At 39.7% G+C, this 27323-nt stretch overlaps 1 protein-coding gene across 1 annotated transcript; it reads right to left on the reverse strand.

Moving 5' to 3' along the window:
* Nucleotides 1–27051, reverse strand: LOC103777834 (nodal modulator 1; the record flags this gene model as incomplete). Its single annotated transcript, XM_008945394.1, has 30 exons — nucleotides 1–334; nucleotides 1178–1270; nucleotides 2252–2371; nucleotides 2588–2689; nucleotides 4443–4553; nucleotides 6018–6101; nucleotides 6969–7110; nucleotides 7669–7796; nucleotides 8460–8573; nucleotides 9165–9291; nucleotides 9416–9575; nucleotides 10557–10639; nucleotides 10943–11152; nucleotides 13951–14046; nucleotides 15029–15092; nucleotides 15911–15998; nucleotides 16273–16409; nucleotides 17179–17310; nucleotides 18156–18297; nucleotides 19073–19250; nucleotides 20503–20653; nucleotides 21076–21181; nucleotides 21791–21880; nucleotides 22658–22795; nucleotides 23940–24092; nucleotides 24634–24706; nucleotides 24898–25004; nucleotides 25127–25227; nucleotides 25649–25694; nucleotides 26962–27051. Coding segments are annotated over 30 exons (3498 nt in total), but the record flags the coding sequence as incomplete, so codon positions are not given.
* Between the last annotated feature and the right edge of the window lie 272 nt (nucleotides 27052–27323).

Raw genomic sequence — 27323 nt, forward strand, 5'->3', positions numbered from 1 at the left:
CATAGGCATTCATTTCATTACTTTACAACAAGGAAATCTATAGAGTCCATAGAAAATTTACAACCAAAATGGAGCTAGTGTGACAAATGGTGCAACAATGAAAATGTAAAGTCCGCAAATTCAACAAAAATGCATTTTAGTGGCTTCACTTTCTCAAGCTGCAGTTTGACAGAGCAGCACTGCATGCATCACCCCTTCCATCTCACGTCCGTCTTGTCTTCTGTTTCTTTGTTTGTCTCTTTGCATCCTCTGAGCCACCTGTGTCAGAACCTGCCTGGCCAAGAGCACGCACTCCTTGCAGGCGAGTTGTCAGCTGTAGCAATAAGGGAATAAGCTAGGAAAAAAAAAGGGGGGAAAAGGGGTCATTTGTGATTACAATGGTATGTAAGTCTGAATGATAACATTCTTTACACTCATGCATGCCCAAAAAAAATAGAATCTACTGCATAAATGGTACATCTCCAAAGACATCAGAAAAAGGCAGCAAATCTTGGGAAGGAAGCAAACCAAACTTCTGGGTATTTCTGATAATCAAAAGACTAAAATAACTGTCAGTAAATTTTTTCCCTGCAGTTATCTGTGGAAAATTCCAGAGAATACCACATGCTGTGCTGCCTTAGTCATGTTGGAGAGGAAACCAAACTGCACAGACAGATTTCTTTTATCCTATCAGTAAAACAGAAATCCAGTCATATCAGAGAAGACTAGAAGAGTATGGCTTGTTACCAGGAGGTTATGTAGTCAGTATATTGCTCTTGACACCTTTTCACCGGGGAGGGTGTAAAGATGAAGAGATGAGACTCAGTGACTTGCAAGATTTCTTCCAGTCTGATTGTTCTGAGCCAAATAAAATAACTATTTTCATTCCCATTACCACTGAGGCTGATTATCTGAATATGAATGATGCTGCGTTGTTTGTTTTCTCCCAGAGCCATCAAACAAGACAAAATTCAGAAAGAGCATAAGAACTCAGCTTCACACTAATTTTTTTTAAAGGAAGGTAACTGTCCAAAACCTTGGCTACAATGTGGCTTTTCTTAAAATATGTCACATAAGGTGACAGCTGACCGCATCTCTGTCTGGACAACGACCTCAACAAACCCTCACTTAACACAGTACAAAGTATCCATTGATAGGACAATATTTGGATAAGACAAAAAAACCCCCTATGACTCACCTTATCGTGGTTGTAACCAGCCAACAACAGAAGCAGAGTCAGTGGTAAGGCGATGTAAGATCCCTGGGCAATATCTTGTTCAGGCAGCTTCCTCTGAAAACAGTGAGGACCATAGGGGGTTTGTTGGTTTGGGATTTTTTTTTTTAGACAGTCATTTTAATTATGAAATCCCTCAGCTTTAAGCAATGTCAGCAATAGGATCATGCAGCACATCCAGCCCTTCCCATCTGACTTCCTTCTAAGTGCTGCTCTAAGATTTACCTTCAACTTCAAGGCAGTCCCCCTGATCAGGTTTATTCATCTGTTACCTTCTTCCTGGGGCCCATTGTTTTTTAAAGCCAATTCACTGAGAGTCAAGTCTCCACTTGACAGTCAATCTGGTGTTCTTTAATTTACCTGTCATGCAGTGCCCAAATCTCTGTGATCTCAATGATAATAGTAGAGCAACCACACAAGCACAACATCTCTCAGGCGCATCTGCACTGCTCATTTACAACTGCCATTTCAGATTTCCCCCATGTTTTGTTGGCATCTGAATATGCACTGACGCAGAAAAGAACTAGATCATTTAAGTATTACAGAAAGAACACTTCACTAAACTTGACTGCACCATTTAGAAGTGCAAAAAGACAGCTCTCTCTCAAGGGAGTCTTCCCCTGATGCTAGCTTGAAACCCCTTCGCTTTACGCTCTACCTCAGCTCCAATAACTAAAGCTCTTTTTTTGTCCTGGTGACACTTCTTTCATATACAGAGAAGTCTTTAAAGGAATTCTAACAACAATCCTATCTTTCTCCTTCAGCCCCCAGCTGCTGCAGCCTTTCAGTTAGCATCATGACCACAAGTCCTTCCTGAACTCCTTACCTGCCTCCCATAATATACCAGGTTATTACATCCCTGGCTGATGACTTAAATGTGGCCAAATCCAAATTATTTGTCATTTTAATACCTCTCATAAACCTCTTTATATTTACATTAAGAGAAAATTTGGCCAAGATCATAAAATACATGCAGGCTTTATTACCAGACATTGCTCTCAAGGTGAGCACTTGAAAATTTAAGTGTTTTGTACTCACAGTGGGACTAAAGATCAGTGTAACGTGTTTATGATATCCAATAGCAGTGAACGCGACTTGAGGCAGGGTGTAGTCATACTGTGATTTAGATAAAGTAGAATCCAGGAGCACTACGTAATTCTGTGGGTAGAAAATACACTCAGTGTACAGCACCAGCAGCAGTCTGAGACAAAATCAGATTTAAAGACAAATGTCAGTTTAACAGGCTTCACATCTTCTGAGACACTGGTCACTCCAGCATGAATACTGTACTGCGGCACACCAGAAATAACACTTCAGTGTCCTTAGGGAAAAGAATTCAAGTGAGCTAAGCTAATTATTCAGCAATATTCTTACCTCTCCATCTCGGAGCAGTGGTGGGAAATGGAAAAACAGGGATAGGCCTAAGTTCACTGTATGAATTGGGTTGTCAAGGTTTTCACTTTTGTAGAGCTTCACCTGTGAAGGGAAGACGTACAGATCAGGTACTTCTGAACCTGCACCACAACAGACTTTTCAGACACCTCACATCTTAAGGGATAAAAGCACTTCAAAATTCATCATGTTTTATAAACAGGAAGTTCTCAAGTAAGAACACCTGGAATTGATCTCATCTGGGATGTGAGAAGTCACAGAAATAGTCTTTTAACAGAACTGAAAATAATGTAGGGACAACTGATGTCTGACATTTTTACGTATCTAACATATTAAAATTAGTCTGTGCTGTGCATCAACCAGAAGTAATTGTTTTAAATAATCCCAGCAGTTTCACTGGAATTTGCAGCTGGGATTTCTCTGACAGGCTCATTTTGCTTGATTTCAATTTCTCTACACTTACTTAATAAGCTAGACATCCTCAAGTTACAGAATAGGCCTGAAGTCCTCAACAAATACAATTTGCTCAGAAACTTACATAATTAAGAGGGTGGCATCATAGCTGTATAAGGCTGCCAGGGGCAGCAGAATTTCCTTCTGTGAGGCTGCCTGTACACACAGATGTTTATCAGCCACTGTATCTTCTCCAGAGGACACAGTAAACAAAGTGATGGGTTTTGCAGACCACTCTGAAGCAGCCTTCTAGCATTGATACCACTGTTTGTAAACCTCTGGATCAGATATCTGCCAAGATTCATCTCTCCTTTAGCCCTACTAAACTCATTGATTCTGCCCAGTGCTACCATGGTTGCACCTGCAATCACAGCTCACTAGAGCATTTCCAGTTGCTCATACAGACCCATCAACAGCACATGTACTACCTGCAATGCAAGACCCAATCTAATACAAAACAGGTACAGGTTTGGATAATTTCTATATAATTACATATTGACATCAATTCCTATTTGCTTAGACTGAACTGTAAGGGTCTAAATTTTCCCAGAAAGATCAGAAGCTTGCTCAGGTGCTCTTCAGTAAGGTGATACGTTTTCCCTTCACACCTCCTCTGAATGTTGGATCCTTTGGATGTCTCCCAAAAAAACCCCAACTGCTAAGCAATGAGATCTTGGGAGGTGAGATGGATGACAGGCTACTTTGAAAGAAATCTATGCATTGCATTTATATTTGTAGGTAATTCAAAAAAATATTTTAATCCTGAGAAATGGTACTGTAACTCCTACCACACTTAACACCTCTTGCAGATACTTCCAGCATTTGCACCCTAGGCCAAAAGGAGTACAGGTGTTCAGTAATTTTTTTCAGACCACAGTACAGTCTTTCAAATTTTAAAAATTTCAGGTTTATTGTTTATCTCATACTGTCTCTTGTAACTGTACTTTTCAGTTCATGTGTCCTACAGTATTGCTGCATTCATATACTATCTTCTTGCTAGCAGACATGCATGTCAAAAATTCCAGGTATTTCAGGAATTAATGCAGTTTTCTGATACAAAGGACTCAGGTCACCTCTGGTGTTTTGCTCTCCCTACAGACTGGGCACTCCTAATCTGTGAAGCAGACCCAAAAATGTACAAGCCAATCTGAGAAAGTATTTCTTGAACATACTCTAATGAAAAATGGAAACATTTAAAGCAAAACAGTGAGGAACACTGGAATCTTAATTCTGTCTTGAATTCAAATTCACTTTCCTTAAAGTATTAGCTATAATCTAAACTATACATGTGCTCTGGCTACTGAACAATTTCCAGTGACTCTGCAAAAAAACTAAGGAAATCAGTAAAAAATACACTTGACAAAGATGAAAGGCTTGAACTTACACATAACGTGGAGAGATATTCAGAAGATGTAATTACATTTCCACTTAAATCAAATTGATTGATTTGCCGGAATGCTATAATATTAACATCATCAATGTCACTGTTTCCAACCTGCAACACAAAACACAGTCACATTTTTACCAACAGTTAACAGCACAGTTAGCACAACACAAATATTGGTCATAATCTTAAACAAGCAGTGAACTTTGTTCTGTACTAACCACATGGAAACCTGAAGGCTTTCCAATTGCAAGTACTTTTCCTTCAAAGCATACAGCTCCCAGTTACAGACTTTTGCATTATCAGCATTAAGTTAAACTAAAAATGGAATAGTGTCAAAAGCATGCATTACTTTGGCAGAGGCTGATTTACGTACACAGGACTGCCTGATGTCTGGACACTGGTCCCTGTATTTTGCACCTGTACTAAGTGATGCAGATCACTATGCTAGGATGTTTATACAAATTATTAATGACAAATATGCTCATATACTTCAAAAATACATAGCTTTTTATTCTTCAAAATTGTTTAGAGTAAAGAACAGCTGTGCTCCTAAATTCATACTCTCATCAGAGTAACTAAAGACATTTACTTAATTAATAACTACAGTAGCAGATAGGTTATGGTTAGGGCAGGTGCCATATCAACAGTCTGGTGCCACTGAGGTACATTTTTCCTGCAAGTGTCTTTCAAATGCTTCTCCGTCCTGGAGAACACGGCAGGCTGGCCAGGATGCCATTAATACAAGTTACTGCACACACCTACCACCTGCAGCACATAACCTTCACAGGATTTTCTGGAATTTCAGTTGCCATTCTCTTCCCCTTCCCAACCAGGAAGCACTCTCAGAGAAAAGGCATACTTCAAAAAAAGACAAAGATTTCTGCCCCTTCTACTTTGCTGCAAAGGTGGACACATTGATCAGGTGCATGTCTGAGATCAAATAATGACCATCTCCCACTGAAAATTCTGGACAGATCAGTGAAAGCTAACTAGCCTTTGCTGGATGTGAAGAGTTAAATGCAAGGCAGCTAATCTGAATCTGTAAGGATGGAGGAATATTTAACAAGATTCCATCAGTTTTCAATTCAAAGGTTTTTCAACTCAAAAAATTCACTTATTATTACATTATATAAAGAGTTGCTAGTCTGGACAAGTTCACCTACATGGAGACTGCAGGACTTGGACCAAATAAAACATAAAATCAATCAATTGCTGAAGACGAAGGATACTATGATAATTTATGACATCCTCCAGTCACTACTGTTTTGTTCCACATCATAAAAAAAAAAAGCTGAAAGGTTTATTTATATATTTATTCTCTTGTCTGTTCATGTATAGTTTTTGTGACAGTAGAATAATCTTTTGCACTTGTGTACTGTTTGACCTTTACCTTGCTTCAGTTGTAAGCTATGGTGCTGATAAACAGTATGGGGCCTGTCACTTATGGAGTAAACTTGCTGAAAACCCCTTGTCTAAAGAGAACACGTTCAACTACCCTGCTGCTGACAGGACACAATGTCTAGAAAGATACACTTCATACTTCAGTGACACTACAAAACCAGAAAATAATACCTCAATTGCCCGATGCTGTGGTAAAGCTCTTTCAATGTGATCATTGCCTTCAGCTTTGAGTTGGACATGATACACACAACCAGGCTAAAAGGAACATTCAGATGATAAATCTCAACACCAAATAATACATACTTTATTCTTATAAAACATAAGAGAATTTTCTAACATTCCTTTTAAGATACATCACCCAAACAGATCTAACTCTATCCAGTTCAAGTTTTCCTTATCCCAAATAGAAAATTTAACTCAGTAATACTATTAGGAGTGTTTACTGCCAGAAAACACTAAAGGGCTATCACAGAGCTTTCACTAGTTTACTACATTACATTATTAAAAGACATCATCTCCTGTGAAGTGTTTTAGCTAGGAAGAAAACACATTAAACAGGATTAAAACCTGATCAAATACTGCTTTCTACTTCAGGAAACTGCACACTCCATTCATCACGCTCCCATAAATTCAGCTTCCACATCTCCTGCAGAACAGTTTACTTCACATTCATGCTGGATACCCAACATCATACATACACCAAAAATGCTAAAAATGCGCTGTCATGGTATTTTCACATGACAACCAAATGCTTCCCCAAAGACTTTTGACTAAGAAAATTCCCTGCTGTAACCCCTGACCACTGCTGAGCACCTGTTAGACCCATTCACAGTATGCTGACCCAGGGCTCATGTTCTCTGTGAGAACTGCTCAGTGTCTGTGGCAGGCCATCACAGTGTGCTGGCACCATGTTCCAGACATACACTAAAAGTTTTTTTCCCCTTCACTAGAATGAATGTTCACTACATGACAGTGTTTCCTAACACAGGAAGACTCAAGGGAATCTGAGCTAGTAAATGTGATGGGAAAAGAGAAATCAGTAGCTGATTAATAAAACACATGTTATCGCTCTGTTATCATACTACCACTGAAGTAAATGGCAGAGAGTGTTCTAATCCTTACCAGAAGGCCACGGAGCCTGAATTTGCCCTCTTCATCAGTTATGGTGTCTTCTCCATAGATGCTACAATCCTTCTGCCCCACAGCTTCTACTGAGACACCCTGCTCAGGTTCTCCATTTAAAGAAGAAACTGTGCCATAACAGCTAAAGGTATAAAGAGAATCAATTGTTACAGACATCCAGATGCTGTTTTAATGCACATTTTAAAGACATTTTATTATTATAACCATTGGAAAAATTACTTAATATATTTACCATAGCATGGAAATTTATAACGTATATTTATTTAAAACCGCTTTAAGCACTAGAATTAGCTTCAGTTCAGAGCACAACTTGAGGAATCCTAGTTCCTTGATCTCCACAAACAGCAGCATTACCCCTGGGGGTATGGAAAAGAAGGATTTTGAAGTCACTTGACTTGGTCTACCATCCCTAGACTAGTCCTCTTCCACTGGATAGAGCACAAGCCATGTCCAGTGCCACTGACACTACACTACACGCTACGCCACATAAACTATTCTCACATGTATGAAAAAGGGTTAAAAAAAGTACTTACACAGAGCATAAAAGAACTTAAATTGTGCCTTCAAAAGTACCCTCCAAACATTCAGAACAGAGGTGTATCAGGAGAAAACACACATTTTGCATAATGCATCCTGATACAGAACATAGCATTTTGCATGGCATTTCAGCTCTGCTGACCTGTAAGCTGTTCTGTAGCCAGTAATCTGAATTTTAAGATTCTGTCCTTCCTGGACTTCAATCATTTGTGATGATGGTTCAAAGCGAAACTCCTTCATCATGGGTTTAAAATAATACTGTCCTGGGCTCTGCAAAGAAGCATAAAGCAAGCTGATGGCAACATAAAAATTCACCAACTCCAAACAATTACGTTTCTGCAAGAGCTCCCTGTAGAACTTAAGTTCTCTGTCCCAACTTACTGGTCTGAAATTGTGAGCACTGAAAAACAGGGGGCACACATTCAACAACAAACCAACACAACTCTACCAGGTGATAAAGCCTCAAGAGGAAAAGGAAACTCTGGCTCTGAAACCTTACTGCAAGACCTCAAGGACAGGAAAGTGACCACAGAAGAAAGATGTCTGTAAGGAAACTATTCAAGCATGTCCACACACATGTACAGATCAATAATCTAATCAGATTTCTTTCCTCTGAACACTTGCAAATGATCATCAGCATATTGGCTTGTTTCATGTTTACAGACTGCAAATTAGTAACTTAGATCAATCAACATCATCTATTACCTGTTGGGGAGAAAGTTCTTGCCAGGCTAGATTTCACATCTTGCACTTGCTAGGATTTTAAGTGCTGTCCACTCTGAGGGGCCTACATCTCTCACTGTGGGTTACAAATTCAAAGGAGACCATACATACCCCTGCCACTGAAGAAAGCCAACAGCATCCCTACTTTGGAGGACAAAGTCACACAGTGTTGCACATGCAGCCACATTCAGAAGAATAATGTCAATTTACCAGATTGGAAAAAGTCAGCATGCCATTATCCTGTGTAAGGAGGTTGGATCGAAACACCCCTCCACTAAGAGACAAGAGAACTCCAGCAAGTGCCTGGTCATCTTCCGATTTGATCTGGTTTTGAAAAAGCAATAGTTTTACATGTAAGTTTACAAAGGAGAGTTCAGTTCAGAAGCTCGTTATGGCCTGCACAGATGTGCTAGCTCTGAGCACCCCGCTGTAAGCAGAAGACAACTAGCCACATCTGCAGCATATTGCCCTCTGCAAGACTGCAGGGCTACCAGAGTTTGTGCTGCCAACATCTGGGCAGCCACAGCTGCATGCAGCACGTGTCACCAGCACAGTCATACTGTATCACTCCACTGTATCACTGCTGGAGGCCTAGAACCAGGCACTAGTTGGACCAGACTGTACATGAAAAAGGATCACCTTGAGGCCCAACTCTACAGAAGCAAATAAAGCCAGTCTTCTGGACAGCAGGCCCTAGCTTTCACTCTATAAACTTTGCAAATTATCTTCTGCATGGCAAGTCATGATCTACAGCTAAGCTCATCCACTGAGATTGGTTTCCCCATTACAAAATTATCTTATCCCCAAATCTCATGCCTATTTGTGTGTCCCAACCAACCACAAGTTAATTTTTTGCCTGTCTAGCTCTAACAGCACACACTATCCATTCAGAACCCAAAGTGTTTAGAACACTACCTCGAACGTCACCCCAGCAAGAGCAAAAGCTTTGAAGTCTCCAACTGTTCCTTCTACTGCAGTCAAAACAAACCCTTCTTTCTGAGCAGTAACTGTATACTTCAAGTCACTGTGCAGCGGCCCAACACTTCAAATAAGAGGAAAGAAGAAGTGGTTTTAAAAAACAGCACTTGGATATCACACACACCCCCTAACTCACCACTGCAATCTAACTAAAGAATCCAAAAGATCAAACCAAATCTGTTAATTACCTGTAAGCACCTTTGGCATCTGTGAAAACTGTGATGAGTGGGGAAGTTGCTCCCTTTTTACCAATGACAATCTCAACACCTTCCAATGCAGGATGAATTCGCCCTTCCAGAAATAAGCCTGCTCTTCCACGAATCTCTATCAGCTTGCCAGGACAACTCTCTTGATCATTGCAAAGGGAATTTAAGACAAAGAAGAAAGTGAAAAAAACACTCACCATTCTGTCTTACAGCAGGGATTTAACTATTTCCAAAGTGATCAGTTGATGTTCTTTTACTTTAGAATAAGAGATCAATCCACACAATTCACAACACATCTTTAAACATCTGAACATTCACAAAATCAATAACTAAGTTCCAAAGCTACAAGCACATTTCCAAAACAAAGATTCTGGATTTGCTAAGTGCTTTGAGGATTCATTAAATTACATATACTGCAGCCACATGGAGAAGATTCCAACAGTATTCCCTTCTAGCTGTCATTACACTGAACTTTTATGAAAATCTTTTGAGATCAAAATCAGGTCAGCATATGTTTAGTGACATAAGTGAAACTTTCTCTCTCTCCCTCCAATGTATTTAGAACATGCACAGCAGAGGGGCACATAGAAAGGGGCACCTAACCTTTCCTACTGATTTCAGACTGTGTGTTCACTTAGGAACCTGAAAGCAAGACGGAAACTGATTTAACAAGTAGCCTCAACTGACTGATGACAACCCTGACAATTCTGAAGTTTACTTTTGTGTTAATATTTTTATTGTTGTAATCTACTACAAAGAAAGCTTAACAGAATCTTGAATTTGGTAACAAACTCAACATGCAAACAGTTGCACAACTATTTTTCTGAACAAGTGTAATAGGAACAATTCTGAGAATCTGGTGCAATGTGCAGAAATCTATCCCTTCCTCTTGTGCCAGGTGGTCTTTCAGCACTTGCACACATATTGTCCTGACAAAAACCATAGCTGCACCCTCTACTAAGTACCCATGCTTCCTAGTTTCAGAGTGGAACTGGCACAAACAAACAGCTGCAACTGAAACTTTGCAAACGTTACCTCTGAAAAGCTACTCAGGCCTATCTACAAGGATACATTTCTGCCTCGAGAATCTAATCCTTTCAAACCAGATTTTATTTATATTTACCTCCACTAACAACTGTCTCCACATAAGGTGGTTCAAAAAGCAGTTCTTTTGATGATGGTGTTACAGTAATTTTCTCACCAGACCTGTAGAGCACGAACAAGATATGATTAAAAGAAAATGCAATTAGCAACTCTCAGGTAGAACAGAGTACTGCATATTAACCCAAGAATCCATCTAAACACCTCCAGGAAAAAGTATCAACAAGACCAAATTCGTGTTATGTGGTACTAGCTTCCGTTTAGCTGGCAGTCAACAAGAGCAGGCACAGATACAGGAGCTCTTTCCTGTAAGGAATATGTCACTATCCTGTTAGGTGGAAACACCAGACAACAGTACAAAGACAACAGTACAAAGAATATACCTTGTCCATTGGAGCTTGGTATTACCTTGCCCAATAGGAAAACTCATATAAGAATGGTTCTTGGAGTTCCTCTACCATTTCTTGCACTGGTGGCTTTGCTCCTTCCTCCTCTTGACCCTTCTTTTCTCTCTCCTGTCGACGGGTCTCAATTTCTGCCAGCTGCTGCTCCCTACGTAACTCCTGTACAGATTTCAGGGGCCCTAAAACTAAGGCAGGTTCACTGTCAATGGATGACCTGAAAATATGCAATAGAAAACAAAATCATCTCCTTTCATATGGAGGGATAAGAGCTTGTTATATCTGCCAATTACCGGCTTTATACAACAGCAGACAAGTCCAGGGTTGTTATTTTTTCTAAATCCACTCCTTTTTAATCCTGTTTATTCCAAGCATAACTAATACTTTTAACCTCTGTATTAATCAGCTACTGCTAGAAAGGCTCATTCACATGGACTACAGGTAACCTGCCTGGCCTAGCAGAAAAGGACCTACTTGCCATTCTCAAAAATTCTGCCCCACGCCACAACCATTCAAGAATTTATGGCCCTGTTGCCTCTTCCTTGCCCTTGCTGTGCCCCAGCATCTCACAGCAGAGCCAGTGGTACATGCCTACACCTCAACCACTTTGCACAGTCCAGAGTCTTAGCTCAGGTTTTACTAAGCAGAGAGTTGATCTTCCACCAATTGCCAGACACCAGCTCTGCTGCAGGAGCAATAACCTCCCACAGAAGCACTGACAAGCCAGCAGGAGTGCTATGTTCTCAAGTCAAAGGATCCATCTGCAAAAGTATCTGTAATAAAGCCCTAAACTAAGAAGAAAGGCTGGGACTCCAAACCTGAGAACAAGCTTAATACAGAAAAGATGAGTTATACAAAATAAACAAAAAGACTGCTAAGCTCACTTTTTTTTTTTTTTCCAGAGAAACTCACTCAGAACCTACCTCTCAACAGTAGAGTATACAAGGAGAAAATAACTTATTTCACAGATAAATACTTCCAAAGGCTGGCAGTTACCAGGAAAAGTTCTGTTCTAATCTATCTGTCCTATATATTCAAACTACCCAGAGATCTTGTCACTGTCCCCTAAACAGATTGCAAGGCAAGTTTAACCAAGTTCTTTAAATCAGCTCAGAGAAATGTCTCACTGCATTTTCCCTCATCTTCCCTCCTCTCCTAGCAATTTTTTCTAGTCTTAACCACCCTATTTTATCTTCTGTCTCTTCTACAACAGCCTGAAAACTGTTGCAGAAATTGCAAAAATTGTTGCAGAATTGCAAAATTCTCTACGAGGAGTGAACTAAAATGATCATGATTACTTTTCCTACAACCTCTTTAGATTATCAGGGCAGTTCTGACTCCTGCTTCAGTCTTCACCTGTATTCTATTTTGTTCTTTTTAAAAGAAATACATACTATCAGTCTATCAAGGTTTCATCATTAAGTTTCATCAAGGCTTTAAAATCTTCCTCTGCAGTCCAGAGATAAATTGGAAATGTATCAAAAAAAACCTTACTGTCTTAAAGCCTATTACAAATCTGTACAGACACAGAGAGTCTCATGATATTCAAAATTACTACAGTCTCATTTTTCAAACATAGATTAATGTCCTTTTGGTGCAGAGCTTTTAATAGGTTTGAAAGTTTGTTAGCCTGTATTTGGGCAGAATGGTTGAGTAGGACCTCCTAGTGGAAACACTAAAGGCTGATTTAGAGCACATCTGTTGAGGCAGGTGGAGATAGATTTGAACACCTTCCAACACTGAACTATTTGAACATCAGCCAAATGTGGTCAGGACAATACAGAAACGTGGAAAAAAAATTTACTGTCTTAAAACCTATTAAAAATCTGTACAGACACAGTCTGATTATATTAGTAATAAATTACTACAGTCTCATTTTTCAAATGTAACAAGTCATCATCAAAAATTCTTAAGAATCAGCTTTACTTTTCGTTGGGGTTCTTTGTTTTTTTTGATTGACTGAAAGTTAACAGGTCACTGCCATGGATCTGGTACACAAACACAGGCTTGTAAAAACAACTGGCTTCCTTTTAAAACCAGAACTGTTCCTTTTATGTTGATGGCAGCTCACAAACTGGACTTTGGCTGAAAAGCTTCAGATGATAGGCTTGAAAAGACACCACCTGTGGCAGCTGAACTGCCTTCAAAGGACTTGTCCATAGCCTCAAAAACCCCAACCAACCTAGAAGGTCAGTATAATAGTCACTTCCTCAGTAAGTTGTTTTTAAAATCCCAATGGCTCTCTCCTGCCTCAGTGTTTTTTTCCCAGCTGCTGTAGTTGCCAAGCAGTTGCAGTTACAGGTTCATTAAATTCAGGCAACTCGAGGCAATGCTCTACAGGTAATTTGTTCTCTGAAAAAATGTTTTCTACACTCAAAAAAAGTTTGAGACCACACAGTCTAGAACAAGTGGACATCAGCATAGCATTAATAAAACACTCATTATTATCAGACACTTTCCAGGCAGATCTGGCACCTCACAGAGTTAAAGCTGTTCACAAATCAGTGCTCCCTAGTGAGCTGTCTGTTTAGCTAAACATAAATCGACACATTAGTGTGTAATCTCTCTGCATGGTTTTCCTTTTATAACCCTCTTCACACTAGTAACAATGCTCTACAGCAGTAAATTCTCATTCTGAGGAAACAAAAAAGGAAAAAAAGAGATGACAGTGGTAAAGAGTTCAAACCTAAGCTAAAAAACATACCTTCCGAATACTGAAATTTTGGTTCATTAAAGTGCACACAAAACCTCAGGAAAGCATTTCTTTTTACCATGACACACAAGCAGAAAGGCACTGTATTGAAATGAAGCGACATTACTGAAACTGAGGGCTGGGAATTATTTATCTGTCCACAAATACCTCAAAGCACAGTTTAGCATAAAAACCACTTGCAGTCTAGAGTTGGATGCCAACACCTTTCAAGCAGCCACTGTGGTATTAAAACCAGAGTAACACTTGATGAGAGACCTCTTTTTCTTGCGCTTTTTACAGCCCCACGATTTCTTTGCTCTTACTTAATGGTAACAGTGACATCCATCAGTTTATCTGTCACAATTGTGCCAAGGACATGGTGTCGAACTGCAGTGAGCGTCAGTATACTAGGAGAGGACCTGTAAATCAAAGTAACAAAGAGGTGAACTCAAGGTCTCCCTCCTGAAGAAAACAGTCAAATTACACAGCAAAGCCGTGGTGCCGAGATGACAGCACACTGGGAAGGGAGCATTTTCCAGCTCTGAACCCCAAACCACCACACGACACTGGCCAAAACAATTCCTTCCTTTGTGTCTCCTGCTTCCTTTCAACCTAAAGCTAATACAATTGATTCCATACGTGCAACCCCTTTACACACAGAAAGACACCCAAAGGTTTGTCATATTAGACTTAGTTCATCAAGATGCCCCAAGTCTAATGGTGCTTTGCTGCCAAGAAAGGGATTATGCTCCTAACCATTCACTGACTTTGTGCTAGCTATCACAAATTTACATACCTCTTAAATGCTGAGTTTGTTTTCTGCTATGGACATGAATTAGAAGTAGTCTGGGAGCAGAAATCATCTCTTCAGAGGCAAAAAGCCATTAAGCACATGGCTAGACCATAACTTATAAATAACTGATAAAACACGGTTGACTTAGGAAGATCAGCTTACTTATGATGAGGGTGAATATTCAGCTTGCAAAAACTGGGGTGAACAGAATCAAATCACCACAGAGTCATGGCACTGGGGATGTACAACAGTGGTACCTGTCTCTTGGAAAACTTAATATCATATCTTTTGCATGGTCTAATCTCACAAGTGATCAACAGTTTCCACTGCAATACCTCTCCTCTGTTGCAAAGCAAAGCTAATGTTAAACAGATAGAAGGCTGACAATTATCCATTTAAAGTAGCAAAAGCATCTTTAAAGCCTATCATTAGTTGATTTTTTTTTTTTTTAAGACTAGAAAGGGCAAGAGAACAAATCTGCTACACTTTGCTAAAGCATCCCTCTATCGGTTACAGTCATAGCAAGCCATCCTGAATCACTGAAGCAGTAAAAGGAAGCTTTATCAGACACTGACTGGCATAAGATCAAAACCAGACTTTGCTCTTACGTGTCATAAGTGTAATACTCATGTTCAAACTGGTGGCAGGAACGTGGGGTCACTTCATATACACCTGTAAACATCAAGTCAAAGAATGATCCACTGAAAAAAATAAGCTTATTGTGTTGGTTGAATTCTCAAATCACATGAGGCCTGAGGTACAGAAACAATTTGGCTCTGTTCTGTCATAGACCCCTGTTGGAAGCTGCACAGTTTCTAAAGTACACCAATACAAAACACGATTAGGCATCACTACAGATAAACATAATTACAAACACAACAAACCAAACAAGCCCAGAAGTAACCTGTTATGGTCCCATAGCTGACACCTATGAGTGATTATAGAACCATTGCATTATTGCACTGTGAATGAGATCACTGGCTCTACGGGTGAAGTCTTCTAAGTAGAAAACTGAATCAAGCCCAAATACATGTGTTAATACTGTTTTGCTAAGGGGACATAACAGAGAATTATCTATGAGACATTAAAAAGAGTAAAACCCCCCAATTTTAAAACATTCTTTTTTTCCTGTTACAGACAACCCTGTGTACTTTTAACAGTTATCCTTCAAGAATCCTGTACTGAAATGAAACTTCTATATGTCAGTCACATTCTAATATGACTGACAAATAGAACTCATATGAGTAAGATTATTTTAATCTTCAAAGATCAAAGCCCTTCACAACAAGGCAAAAAAAAAATTTACTTCTGGAATCTAAATTCAGGTGAAGGACTAACTACTAGGAGAATTCTGAAAACTTTGAACAGATTTTTCTATACAGATGTAAATAAAACCCAATAGATTTTATTTTGGTTTTATTTTTATTCCCAGCAGTATTAGCTGACTGGTTTTTTCTTCAGTTTTTAAACTAGCATTTTAGAACCGTTACCTGGCTTTGAAAGACAGAATCTATTAACTCCTTTGGACAGGTTATAAACACCAACGTTCTCTGGTCCATTGCCATCCTGATAAAATTCCTGTGAAGCCACAACATAATTCAGTATTACTAACTACCAAACAACAAAATGAAAACACCATTTGCCTAAAGATGCACTAATGCTTCTCTTTTATAGAAGCTAACAACCCAAGACTACCTTACCAAATCTAAGACAAATCTCAAAGTACTCTAAAAATCAGTGCTGCTGTGCTATATGACTCTGTAGCAACATAAGAAAACCTTGATTCCAAGCATAACCCAACCGACCTACTCCAGTTCATTAAAAAAGAGAAGGATGTTTGTTACCCACGTACCAGCGTAATTGCGTGAGAAAGAGAGCACCTCAGCATGTATCCAGTCTGCCTGAATTCTATTCCCAAAACATCTTCCTCCGTGACTTCTAGCTCCAAAGACTTATTCTTCCAGCACCAGTCTTCATGTACAATGCTTACTAGAATACACATCACACAAATATTTTAGTAATGCAAAACTGTAAATAAAGGCAGGTTTTGTGGTATTAGAAGTTTGTATCACTCTAACTTCCCTGATAATCACCCTCAAAACCATATATACAATGACTGCAGTAAAAGACCTGGCTCACAGCACTGTGGCATCACCAGGAATCCAGCAAACCTCATAACAGAAAAGCTATGCTAAAAAGGAATAATGAAGTCTGGTCACCTTGCAAAGTTCTGCAACATGCACTACCATTGTGATAGTCAAAAAAAGCCTAGAGGACATGAGAACCTAATTCCAGTTTCACCTGGTGGAAAGATGTTCTGACTCATGTATAAAAAGAACAACACATATGTATCCCTTGAACATCTGTCCCTGGAAAACAATTTATTTTCATAGTAGGCCAAGGCAGGCTGACCAAAAAGCATACTGCTTCTCACACTGCTCTTAGGAGAGGGACTCTGGAAGCAGAAGAACTATTGCCCCATTCTTAGGCTTGGAAAAAGCCATTTTTCCTCACACCAGCCACACAGACCCTAAAACTTAGGGGAACAGTTACCTGTAAGCTGACAAAAGGATTAAACACAGGAGATTAAGATAACTTGATGCACTGTTGTGCAGTATTTTTCCAGATTCTCTGAAGTTTCAGAACTTGTTCTCTGTTGGGCACGCTGTAAATGGTATCCATAATAACAGAAGTATACAGATGAAGTCACAAGTTTAGCTCCTAAGGTAACACTTCAAGCAGTTCCCCATAATCCTACCTTTGTATTTGCCAGGTAGCACATTTTCAAACGTGAAGGCCACTGAGTCCACGTTTCCAGAGAGCTGCAGGTTGCGTTTTTCACCCTGGCGGCTCACAGACTGTAATGTCACCACCAGATCACCACAAGCATCTGTACAGAGAAGACAGCAGAAAATGAGACTGCTTTCTGCCTTGCCAGCTTTGCCTCCACAACCCCCACTCCAAGCAAGCTTCACATGTACTAGCCTTAAAATTATGTTCTCTTCCAGTAGAGAATGCTTCCAACTAAAATTCTTATTTCTTAAGCACATTTACTAGTGCTTTTTTCATTATTCAGAAAGTTTGAAACTGTTAATCATGCCCTAATTATATCTAATTGCAAGTAACAACCAGAAGCCAACATTAAATCCCTGGGTCCACCTCACTCTGTGGAGGCTACAGGGCCCAGTAAACACCTGAGAGACAGAACACAAAGCACAAGGAGGATTCCGAGAGGAAAAAGGAAGGGGTAAAAGTGACAAAACTCAAGCTTCAATCATCATCTGCTGAAATCACTGGGTAATCAAGGAAAACAGCAGGGGAGAGGAACCTTAGACATGAAAAAGGACAAAGATTGCAAGCTTCTGTCAACAGCTTGATCCTCTATGGTAGAGATTCTTACATGCACTGTTTGGGTTTTTTTTTCCTTTTTAAATCTCTTTTTTGCCTCCAGGACTTCTCTGATTGATGTACAGTATCCCTACTTGAATACTTGCCTTCTCCTGGCAACTATGAAAAATAGACACATAACTTTACTCCAAACTTTACTGAGGTATGTTATTGGGCTGTAAAGTCTTCCAAAAAACAGAGGTGCTTTATCTATCTACAAAGTTAAATATACTTACCTGCTGACGGGTCTCACCACAGCAAGTGTCTTGACCTAAACAGTACTCATTCACATGCACAGTGCTGAAGTTCTCTGCTCCCACTTCCCCTTCACTTTCAAACAGGGCTTACCTAAACAAGAGATCTTCCCCGAGATGGATGCCAAAAACTGAGAGAAGGTCACATCCATCACTGGTCTGTCCACAACAGTAACAGGGAACATTTTGGGTTTCAAAGCCAATCCTGCTCTGGTCTCAGCCTCTGGAATAATTACCTGTAGAGTACACGACATCAACACGTCACTAGCTTTTAGATACCAGCCCAAATACACACACTCTGCTGAATTCAATCTACTTATCAGAAATTAGAAAATGGAAATTTACCTTAAATCCCAAGCAAAGAAAAATCACCTTCCCCAACATGCTTTTCAAAATTCTATATTAAAAAACATCATAAGAACTGTAATAAACTGAGCTACAAAATCCTCCAAAGAGCTAAGTTTCCAAAGTCTCAATGAACTTCACTTCAGGATGTTCAGAATCAGCCTCCATTAGACTAATTCATTACTTGTGTGGACAGTAATGCACTTACAACCATGCACTTCCTTATCCTCCAGCCTGCACTGTCCCCCACAATGCAAAATTCATGGTGGTTGTGCTACAGGTTCTGCTGTGACCTATCATCTCAGGAACCATTTAAGTACCTGAGGAAGGCAGACATTATGTGTCTCATTCACAGGATAACATATGATAGTAAGAAGTGATCTAAGGTACACCACAAATAAAAGGAGACAGAAATAAGAGCTTTCAACCCCAACGGTCTGATTTCCCTTATTAAATAAGTGTAAAGGACAAGGAGCTTGGGAATCTCAGCTTTCTCAGCTTACAGAAAAAAAAAAAAGTAAATAAGTGTCATTATTTAAACCACACAAACAGTAGAAAAGGAGCAAGAAAATCTAAATTACTCTTCAATTTTTAGAAATTAAATGCTTAAAATCTTCTAAAAGCTCATGACAGTCCTATAAAGAAGAAACAGAAGCTCATTCTTACCTGAACATTGTATGTACCCGATTTTGCCTTAAAACAAAATGCTCCATGAGGGTCAGTTTCTGTTGTAACCAGTGATGCTTTGTCCTTGTCTTGAGACGTCATGGTTACCTTGTATTTACTGATCTGTTTGACTGTGTCAGGCAAACGAGTTACTGAGATGTGGCCACACACACTGAATCTGTTAAATAAAAAAAAGCCATCAGACTAAATATCTTCATTTCACAAAGCTCATTAAAAAAACACTTGTTTTAAAAACCCCTTAAAAAGTAAAACTCACTGTATTGAGGTACTAACACATGAACTGGAATGGATTTCTCCTCAACGTGCTCATATCAAAGAGATACTATAAAACACACACAGTGGAGCAAATACAAACCCATCTATGAGATCTTTTCTTTTGCAATGTAGTCACCACGATGTTATGTTACATCCTTATTTACAAGCAACTTTCTTCGCTCTCCTCCAACACCAACCCACACCCTTTTTTTTTTTCTTCCCCCCTTTTGGCTAGGCAGGCAACAGACTTAGAGTTGCCATCCCTCAGGTTTTAGATAGTTTGGTTTCAAATGGTTTATGTGCAAGACCTCAAATGTGATGGGTAACTCACGGGAACAGAACTGTGTTTGCGAAAACACAAGACAAGATGACAAATTAGAAGTTGTTAGGTTTTACATCTCACCTTCAGCAGCAGAACATATTTAAGGACTGAAAAAAACTGTAACTGATCATTTACCATCACTAAGGGTTTTTTCTAATTAGCCAGCTAAATCTGTATGGGCTATTTGCCATTTGCCTGGGTAAATTCCTAGCTTTCACCTCTCTGGAAGGTGGCCACTATTTCCTCCTCAGGAGAAGCTCCTGGCCACAGAACCATGCCCCTTTTGTCTTCCTCAGGTCACACTATCTGCGACCACTGCACAGCCTTACAGTCCCAAAATCATCCTGTCCCCATTATACAGGCTTATGCCCAGAAATCAAAGAATCACAAACAAGAGAAAGCCAATTCAGGTAAGACAACTCTGACTTTGAGAGTGAGCAATAAAATGTAGAGGTTTGGTACAATGCTGCACCACATGGTTAATGTAACTCCACTCTTGCAAAGCAGCATATCTGAAGTGCAGCATCAGTGGCAGAGATCCTCTCTGCTCCCTACTTGGTTCACATACTGTTCTAAAATTGCTCAGCCTTAGCATCTTCCTTTGCAAGGGAGAGGCTACTAAGGGAGTGGTCTAAAACTTAACTATATTGAGCAAAATACTGTGGACAAAACATTACCCTGCACTCATGCTGTCCTGTTTACCTTGCATTTCTCCAACATTTAGCTCCTGACAACAGCACATGAGACTGGGCATAATGTTGGAAAGAATCACCCATTTTCAAGACCCTGTCCATTTATCCAATCACATTTTCATCACAACACCAATACTTACCCTGTTGCAATGATGTTTGCTAGCTGAGGTGTATTTGGTGCAATCTTCACAGTAATAGTATCAAAGAACAGATGCTCCTTTCTGGCATGAATTGTGTATGTACCTGTTGTTATGTTCTCAAGGCGGAAAGAGCCATCGGATTTTGTTTTTACTGTAACAAATAACAGGAAGAGTTAAAAAACAAAGCGTGTGTTGACTGTCTATCCTTGTGTATCAAAAAAGCCAGGGGGCATGCTTAAGGCTATTTTTAATTTACACTGCACAACAAAGAAACAGTATCACGCTTCCTTATTAGAACAATCTTCATTTCTCAACTTCAAAGCACAATTTGGCATACGGTTGAAAGAAACTAAGAAATATTCAACAAAAAAAACAAATGAATACCTATTGTTCTCACCTAGGACAAAAACCACAAAATTAACCAACTGCATGAAAACCACTTTAATATTTCAAATAAATTGCAACAGAAGTGATGTAATACCCTGAAGGGTTAATTCCAACTCACACACCACTTCTGTACTTGAGATTAATAAAGGCTTCCCTGTGGCAACAAAGACCAAGACCACCGCATACCTTTTATCTGATTGTTCAGAGTCACAGTGGCATCAGCAACTCCTTCTCCTTCAGGACCATTCAACACCCTGCCTGTGACAGAGAAACCCATCACATGGAAAACAGGCTGAAATGAGAAAAAAGTTAGCATTAATCATTACTTAGTAAAAGCAAACACACACCTACAGCAATCAACACAGCCTGTTTTCTGCCCACGCACATATAAATGAAATTTATTTCCAGCTTTAGGAGGAAAACATACCAGGATAATCACAATGAAAGGACATATCAATCTCCAGGCATACTGTTCCCCTAAGTACAAGAACAGATCCTCAATTTATCTTCACCAGTACAGTTCAGAAGGCCCAAATCACAGATCATGATGTGATTACACAAGGCACCCTGCAAACCAGACAGACCTACAGGCCCTCCTCCAGAGATCTGACAATCTGAATGAGAAAAAGCAACCTGAAAGATGATCACCTGTTTGCAACATGACATGAAACTGAACACAGCAGACAGCTTTTCACTATTTTGTTTCTTCCTAGGAAAAGAGGCTGAATTGTAGAAATAAAGCAGGATGCTAATAGTCTTCAACCTGCTGTGCAAGGGTGGTGTAACAAATCAAACTTCTTACAGAGAAGTTTTTCCACAACACACCTGCTTTCTGTTAAAATCAGTTATACTTTTGCAGTAATCAATGGCAGAAAAAGATTATTTCCCCTGAATGCCTTACCTCAATCTGTAAACTGTCATGCTCTACAACGAAGTCCAATCTAGATGGTGCAACATCAAAGGTAATTCTCTCTCCCCTGTAGAATGGGATCTGAAAGAAGAGACATTGTTTTGACCCCTCAGAAGCTATGATGACACAATGGTTTTCCTTCACCATCTTCCATGTCATCACCATCAGAAACCTCTACCAAGGGTCAAATGGCCTGCAAGCTCCCTGGAAAAGGTAATTCAGAGGGATGGAGACAAGAACAAAAGGCAGTATGACTGTTTGATGGAAACCATATGAGACTACCTAAAGAGCCAGAAAAGTAACCCTCTGTTCAGTATATAGCAAAAGTACTTGCATGTGTAAGAGCTTACAGATAAGAGATGAGACGATACAACTGCTAAATGGGTTAAAGGAATGGCAGAAGTTGGAATCCCACTTCTAGAACATGCAGACTGAGAATGCAGGCCCATCACTCCAGGCAGTGCACAGACAACCATGCTCCCGCTCATCCCAGACTTAATAAAGTGAATGGACAAAAAAGAAAACCAAGAACTTAAGGGTGGCTGTACCCAACTGAAACTTTCTCTCTCCAGAAGCCTCCAGGTGTTGTTCTGTGACTGTATAAAATACTCAGGTAATTCAGATCCTGATTTGCAAATGAGCCCTTCCTCAGAGACCACAACACAAAGCCCTATCACAGCAACTTACTTCACTGTCATATATTTTAGGCTGGAGGTTCCCATACAAATTATTCCATCCAATTAAAAACATTTCAGCTATTTCTCTTTTAAAAGCCACAAGCTTATCCATGTCCTAGTTTAGAAAATGAAAGCTAACAACCCAACAAAGAGAAGAGCAATGAACTTTCTAGCTACTTACCACAGTGTACTTCCCACTTGGCAGAGAAAGAAAGCTGAAAGATCCATCTTCTTTTGATACAACACTGCACAAATAGGATAGAGAGTCATCTCTCGACTGGAATCCATCCACAGGAGAAATATTGCAGCCCACAACATCCTGTGACAATAAATGCAATACAACGTATTTCTCCTCATGGGACAGCAAACAAAATAATTTCAAGGAGGATGTAGGAGGGTTCGCAATACTATACTCTGAATGAAGGATGGGAAGTACAAAACCATTTTAGAGGCAAAGTTTGATAGCATGGCTTAAAATTCATGTATAGGTAAAAAGAAAAAACAGCCAATAATCAGCTCTATGGTAACAAGGACTGAAAACTGAGAAATTCAACATTTCCCAGTACCCCAGAACTGCATTGCATGTCTTAACATTAACTGACTTCAGTTCTGTGGACAAGGTTAACATTACAGAACAGAGCTCTACCCTACAGAACAACCACAGTACATGACCAAATGTTTCACCCTCACTTCATAACGCACTTCTGAGGTGTCAAAAGAAGCTGTTGAACTTTGTCTTCACATCAAAGGGGCAAAGAGCAATTAGGACCTCATGCCAAAGTCAAATTACAGCAACTGCACAGTGAATTTCATAATTTCAGGATTTGTCTGGCAATATCTTGTGCCTCTTGCCCCAGAAGCTCATTTCCACAAATGTTATCCTCTTGAGGGAACACATTTACTAACCAAGATTTAACATGTAAAAAGGTGTAACTGGGAAAACACTCTTAAACCTGTAGCCCTTAACCTTGCCGACCCACAGGGAATATACAGATCAGTAACATGCACTTGTTGCTTGCTTCAGTTCTGGTCTTAATTTCCATTTCCCCAAACAGCTTGATGGTTGAGGAATCTCATAATTTGAAAACAACAATGAAGAGTTCAAAAGAGACAAAATTAAAATAATTTTCTAATTTCTTTTGTCCCTAAAATATGTAAGCCTTAATTTTTCCAATATTTAAACAGATGGCTATTGTGTTACACAGCTGAGTAACTCCACAGAAACCATGTGAAAATTCAGCATGTACACAAATGTTGTATGCCTTATGAAAAAAAGAAACAACAAACTAAAAAATTAAAATAAAAGGCAGCTTGAGGGGTTACACAGTTTAGGTTTTCTAAAAGCCAAGCTCAATGACAGACAGAACTGAGCACCAGGACAATATGAATCTGGAAGCTATTTCTGGGAGCTGCTTCTTATTTATGTCCGTACTCACATTGAAAAAGTTCCGATACACCATTACCTCTTTAGTGACTGATGAGGAGAAAAGAAGAAACATGACCCCTTTCATTGGTTCTCCATCACTCCTTACTGACCCAGAAACATTGTAGCCTGCAACAATCAGAGGGCTAGCAGCATAGGCATTAGAACTCGTCACCCGTACCACCGTGTTTGACTGAAATACAGAAAAAACAGACGTTTTCATCAAAAGCAGGCATTGGAACTCATTTACAGCACCTAAATAACAGTCAGAAACTGTATATTCAGCAACAGAAGCAGAGGCCAGAGCAGCAGTATTCAGAGAGTGTCCACAGGCTATTCCATACACAAAGACACTAAAGCAAAGATTTGCTTTGCAAAACAGTATTTCCCCATTTTACTGATTCAGGAATTGGTCAGGATACCAAAGCTCCTCAGAAAGAAAGCAGTCTGACAGGAAAGGACTAGAGCATCTGCTACAATATTGAAGCTCCTGCAAAATTTATAGGATTAGAAGACCCAAAGCAAAAGCTCATTTGCCAGTCCTCTGGCTGGCTCCACTACCTCCAAACTGGGCCTGCATGAAGCAGTTTCTTGAGCACCTAAATTAAATTTATGAAAATTCCATTAACCTTGTCCACTCACAAAAAAACCTTCCTCACATTAGTTGATCAAGACAAGGTCTAGCAGATCCACCTTCACTAAACAGGTAAACAAGAACTTTTGTAGGTTCTAACCTCTTTCAACATCCAGGTAGGATGAGATGCAAAGATTTCATATTCACCAGGAAGCACTTTGAAGAAAGCAAACCTGTAAGTCACAAAAAAGGGTTTCATCTCTTCAGCAATAGTCACAAACATTTGTTTACAGAAAAACAACTCAGACTCTATGCACATTAGAAAAAATATTTCAGAACAACTATAATTCCCATTGATATGGCAGAACTGAAAGAATCTTGTGTAAATGAACAGACGAATTAAGTATGCACCACCCACACTCACTTTCCTCCAGACTGTGTAATAGTTGCTTGTAGGTTTATGTCACTGCCAGCATTTCTCAGTACAACCTGGACTCCAGCAGGACCTAATGTCTGACCTTTGCTAAGAACCTGTCAAAATGAAAAGAAACCAGAGTATAAATGGATAAAAATAACTTGAAGAGCTATAGCAGATGTTCTTATGAAGGTAGAATTAGCCTAAGATGGAATAAATAATTATAAAGGAGTCTAACCTTTCCATTCACAGAAAACCCTGTGAATACAAAGTTAATATCACCTCCTTTTGTGCAAATGTCATTAATGCCATCCACATGGATGTCTACACTGGTTGGTTCTGGAGAGGAAGAACAATGAAACAGCATAGCAGTTAATGAGAGCAATCATGAAGCAAATCTACTTTAGCTTTACAAAACTCTCACAGAAATGCATTAACTCAAGCACAGAAGTGTTGTTCTGGAAGTCTTGCCTCACTAAAGTTAAAGCAACCACAAATACTGATGTTGACTATCCTCTTTCCCCATCCCACTGCATCCATTTCTGTCAAAATCAGTTCATGGGTTATTTTGTCAGTGTCAACCTTACAGCTTTATTGTCCTCTGGTACAGTAAATACCTTTCAGTCATTAAAACCATACAGTAAGGCTTATCTCTTTTGAAAAGCACTTGATTTTTTCCTTGCCAACTACAAGTTAGAGGCAGTTAAGTCCCACATTGCAGATACACTGTCCTATTGTAAGAAGACATACAAGTACTTACCAAAACTCCACCCTAGGGGAGGCTCAATTTTGAGAATGAAATCACCCTAAAAATAAAAAAACAGTAACTGTCTTCACTGATCTAAATTCAGTTCACCTTAAGGACGAAAAAAACAGTCAGAACACGAGCATCATGCTCCAGAGAGTAACTCATGCCCCATTCTCCTTTCCTCCTAAGATACTCTGTTCAAAGCAGCAGCAGTATGTACCCACACAGGCTGGGATGCTGGGCTCACATCCAGCTAGCTAAGAGCAAAAATTAAGTGCCATCATGTTTATACTGCTTCCAGATCAAATCTGGCTCATGTTCAAGCAGCTCAGTGTTAGAAAGTATTCAAATCTATCTCTACCTGCCCAACAGATGTGCTCTAAATCAGCCTTTAGTATTTCCACTAGGAGGTCCTACTCAACCATCCTGTCCAAACATGGGATAACAACCTCTCAATCTTATTAAGAGCTCTGCACCACTGGGCATTAACCTACACAGAGACCCTCTTTAAATCAGTGGGCACCACATGCTCTGCCACATACGTTCTGAAGTTCATCCATGGAAAGGCTCAAAGATATAAGAATGAAAACACCCAGATAAGAAAGGATCTTACATTCTTAGATTGGGAAGGGAAAGTTTGTTCGGTGTTTGCACTAGATGACATTTAAAGGTCTCTTCCAACACAAATCATTCTATGATTCTGTTTCTGATCTCCAAGTTAACTAGCCCTTTAAAAGAATAAAACACTTTGACCATCCGAGGGCAGCATGTATTTCATTCGACTGTAAACATCTGCCCAGTCTAAACAGACATTAAACTTTTGATACATTCTGAACCTCCTGTACTGTTATCTTCTTAAGACATTTTCAATATCAGCAATTAGTCATTCAAGTTATTCCCAATTCCGTCATATGAGAACATTCTAATACTATGTATTTTCACTTCTACGGGTACCTAACCAAAAGCCTCATCTGCAGTCCACAGAAATCTGTACTTTTTGTGCAGTATTTATACAGGTGTTAGTACATGGCTGTTGGCAGTAATTCAGGCTCCCAATGCTACAGTCATGCAGATAAAGAGCACAAACACGACACTGCAGCTGAAGTTACCTGGCTTTTCTCATGATAACACTTAGCACCAAGAAATAATATAGTTGAATTACAAGAAGAAACAGTTGAAAGTTTGGTCCAAACCAAAGTAAATTATTTCCTGCTTCAAACTTTTAACGGGTGGGTGCTCTTCTGACATTCTACCTGCTGGCAGATCTGAACGTGGAGGCAGCTCCTGCCTCCTGCATAGACAGCAGTGGTATTCCAGCTTCTCACCTTATCATAGAGGGGAATCATGAAATACCCATTGTTCGGAGCACAATCCGTCTGGTATTTCAGAGTACCATGCTTCGTGTATAACTTAATCTAAAAGAAACAAAAGACATTTTAAAAAACCACAAGCAACGCCGGGGCCATTCTCCAACCAAGTAACACAGCAGCACCCGCCCGCCCCCCGGGAGTAACAGGGAGAAGGTTTACTGGAAGAAGACTCCAACCCGCCAGGCAAAGCCGGCAAAGTTCAGTCAAACGCTTTTTAAGAAGACTCCGCTCCAACCGAAACCACGCCGCAACCACAGCCAGCTCCAAGAGCGGCCATGGCAGAAGGGCTTAAGCCCGGCCGCGCCGGCAGAGCCCCA

This window comes from Merops nubicus, unplaced genomic scaffold, assembly GCF_000691845.1.
Source record: "Merops nubicus isolate BGI_N331 unplaced genomic scaffold, ASM69184v1 scaffold42138, whole genome shotgun sequence".
NCBI classification, from domain to species: Eukaryota; Metazoa; Chordata; class Aves; order Coraciiformes; family Meropidae; genus Merops; species Merops nubicus.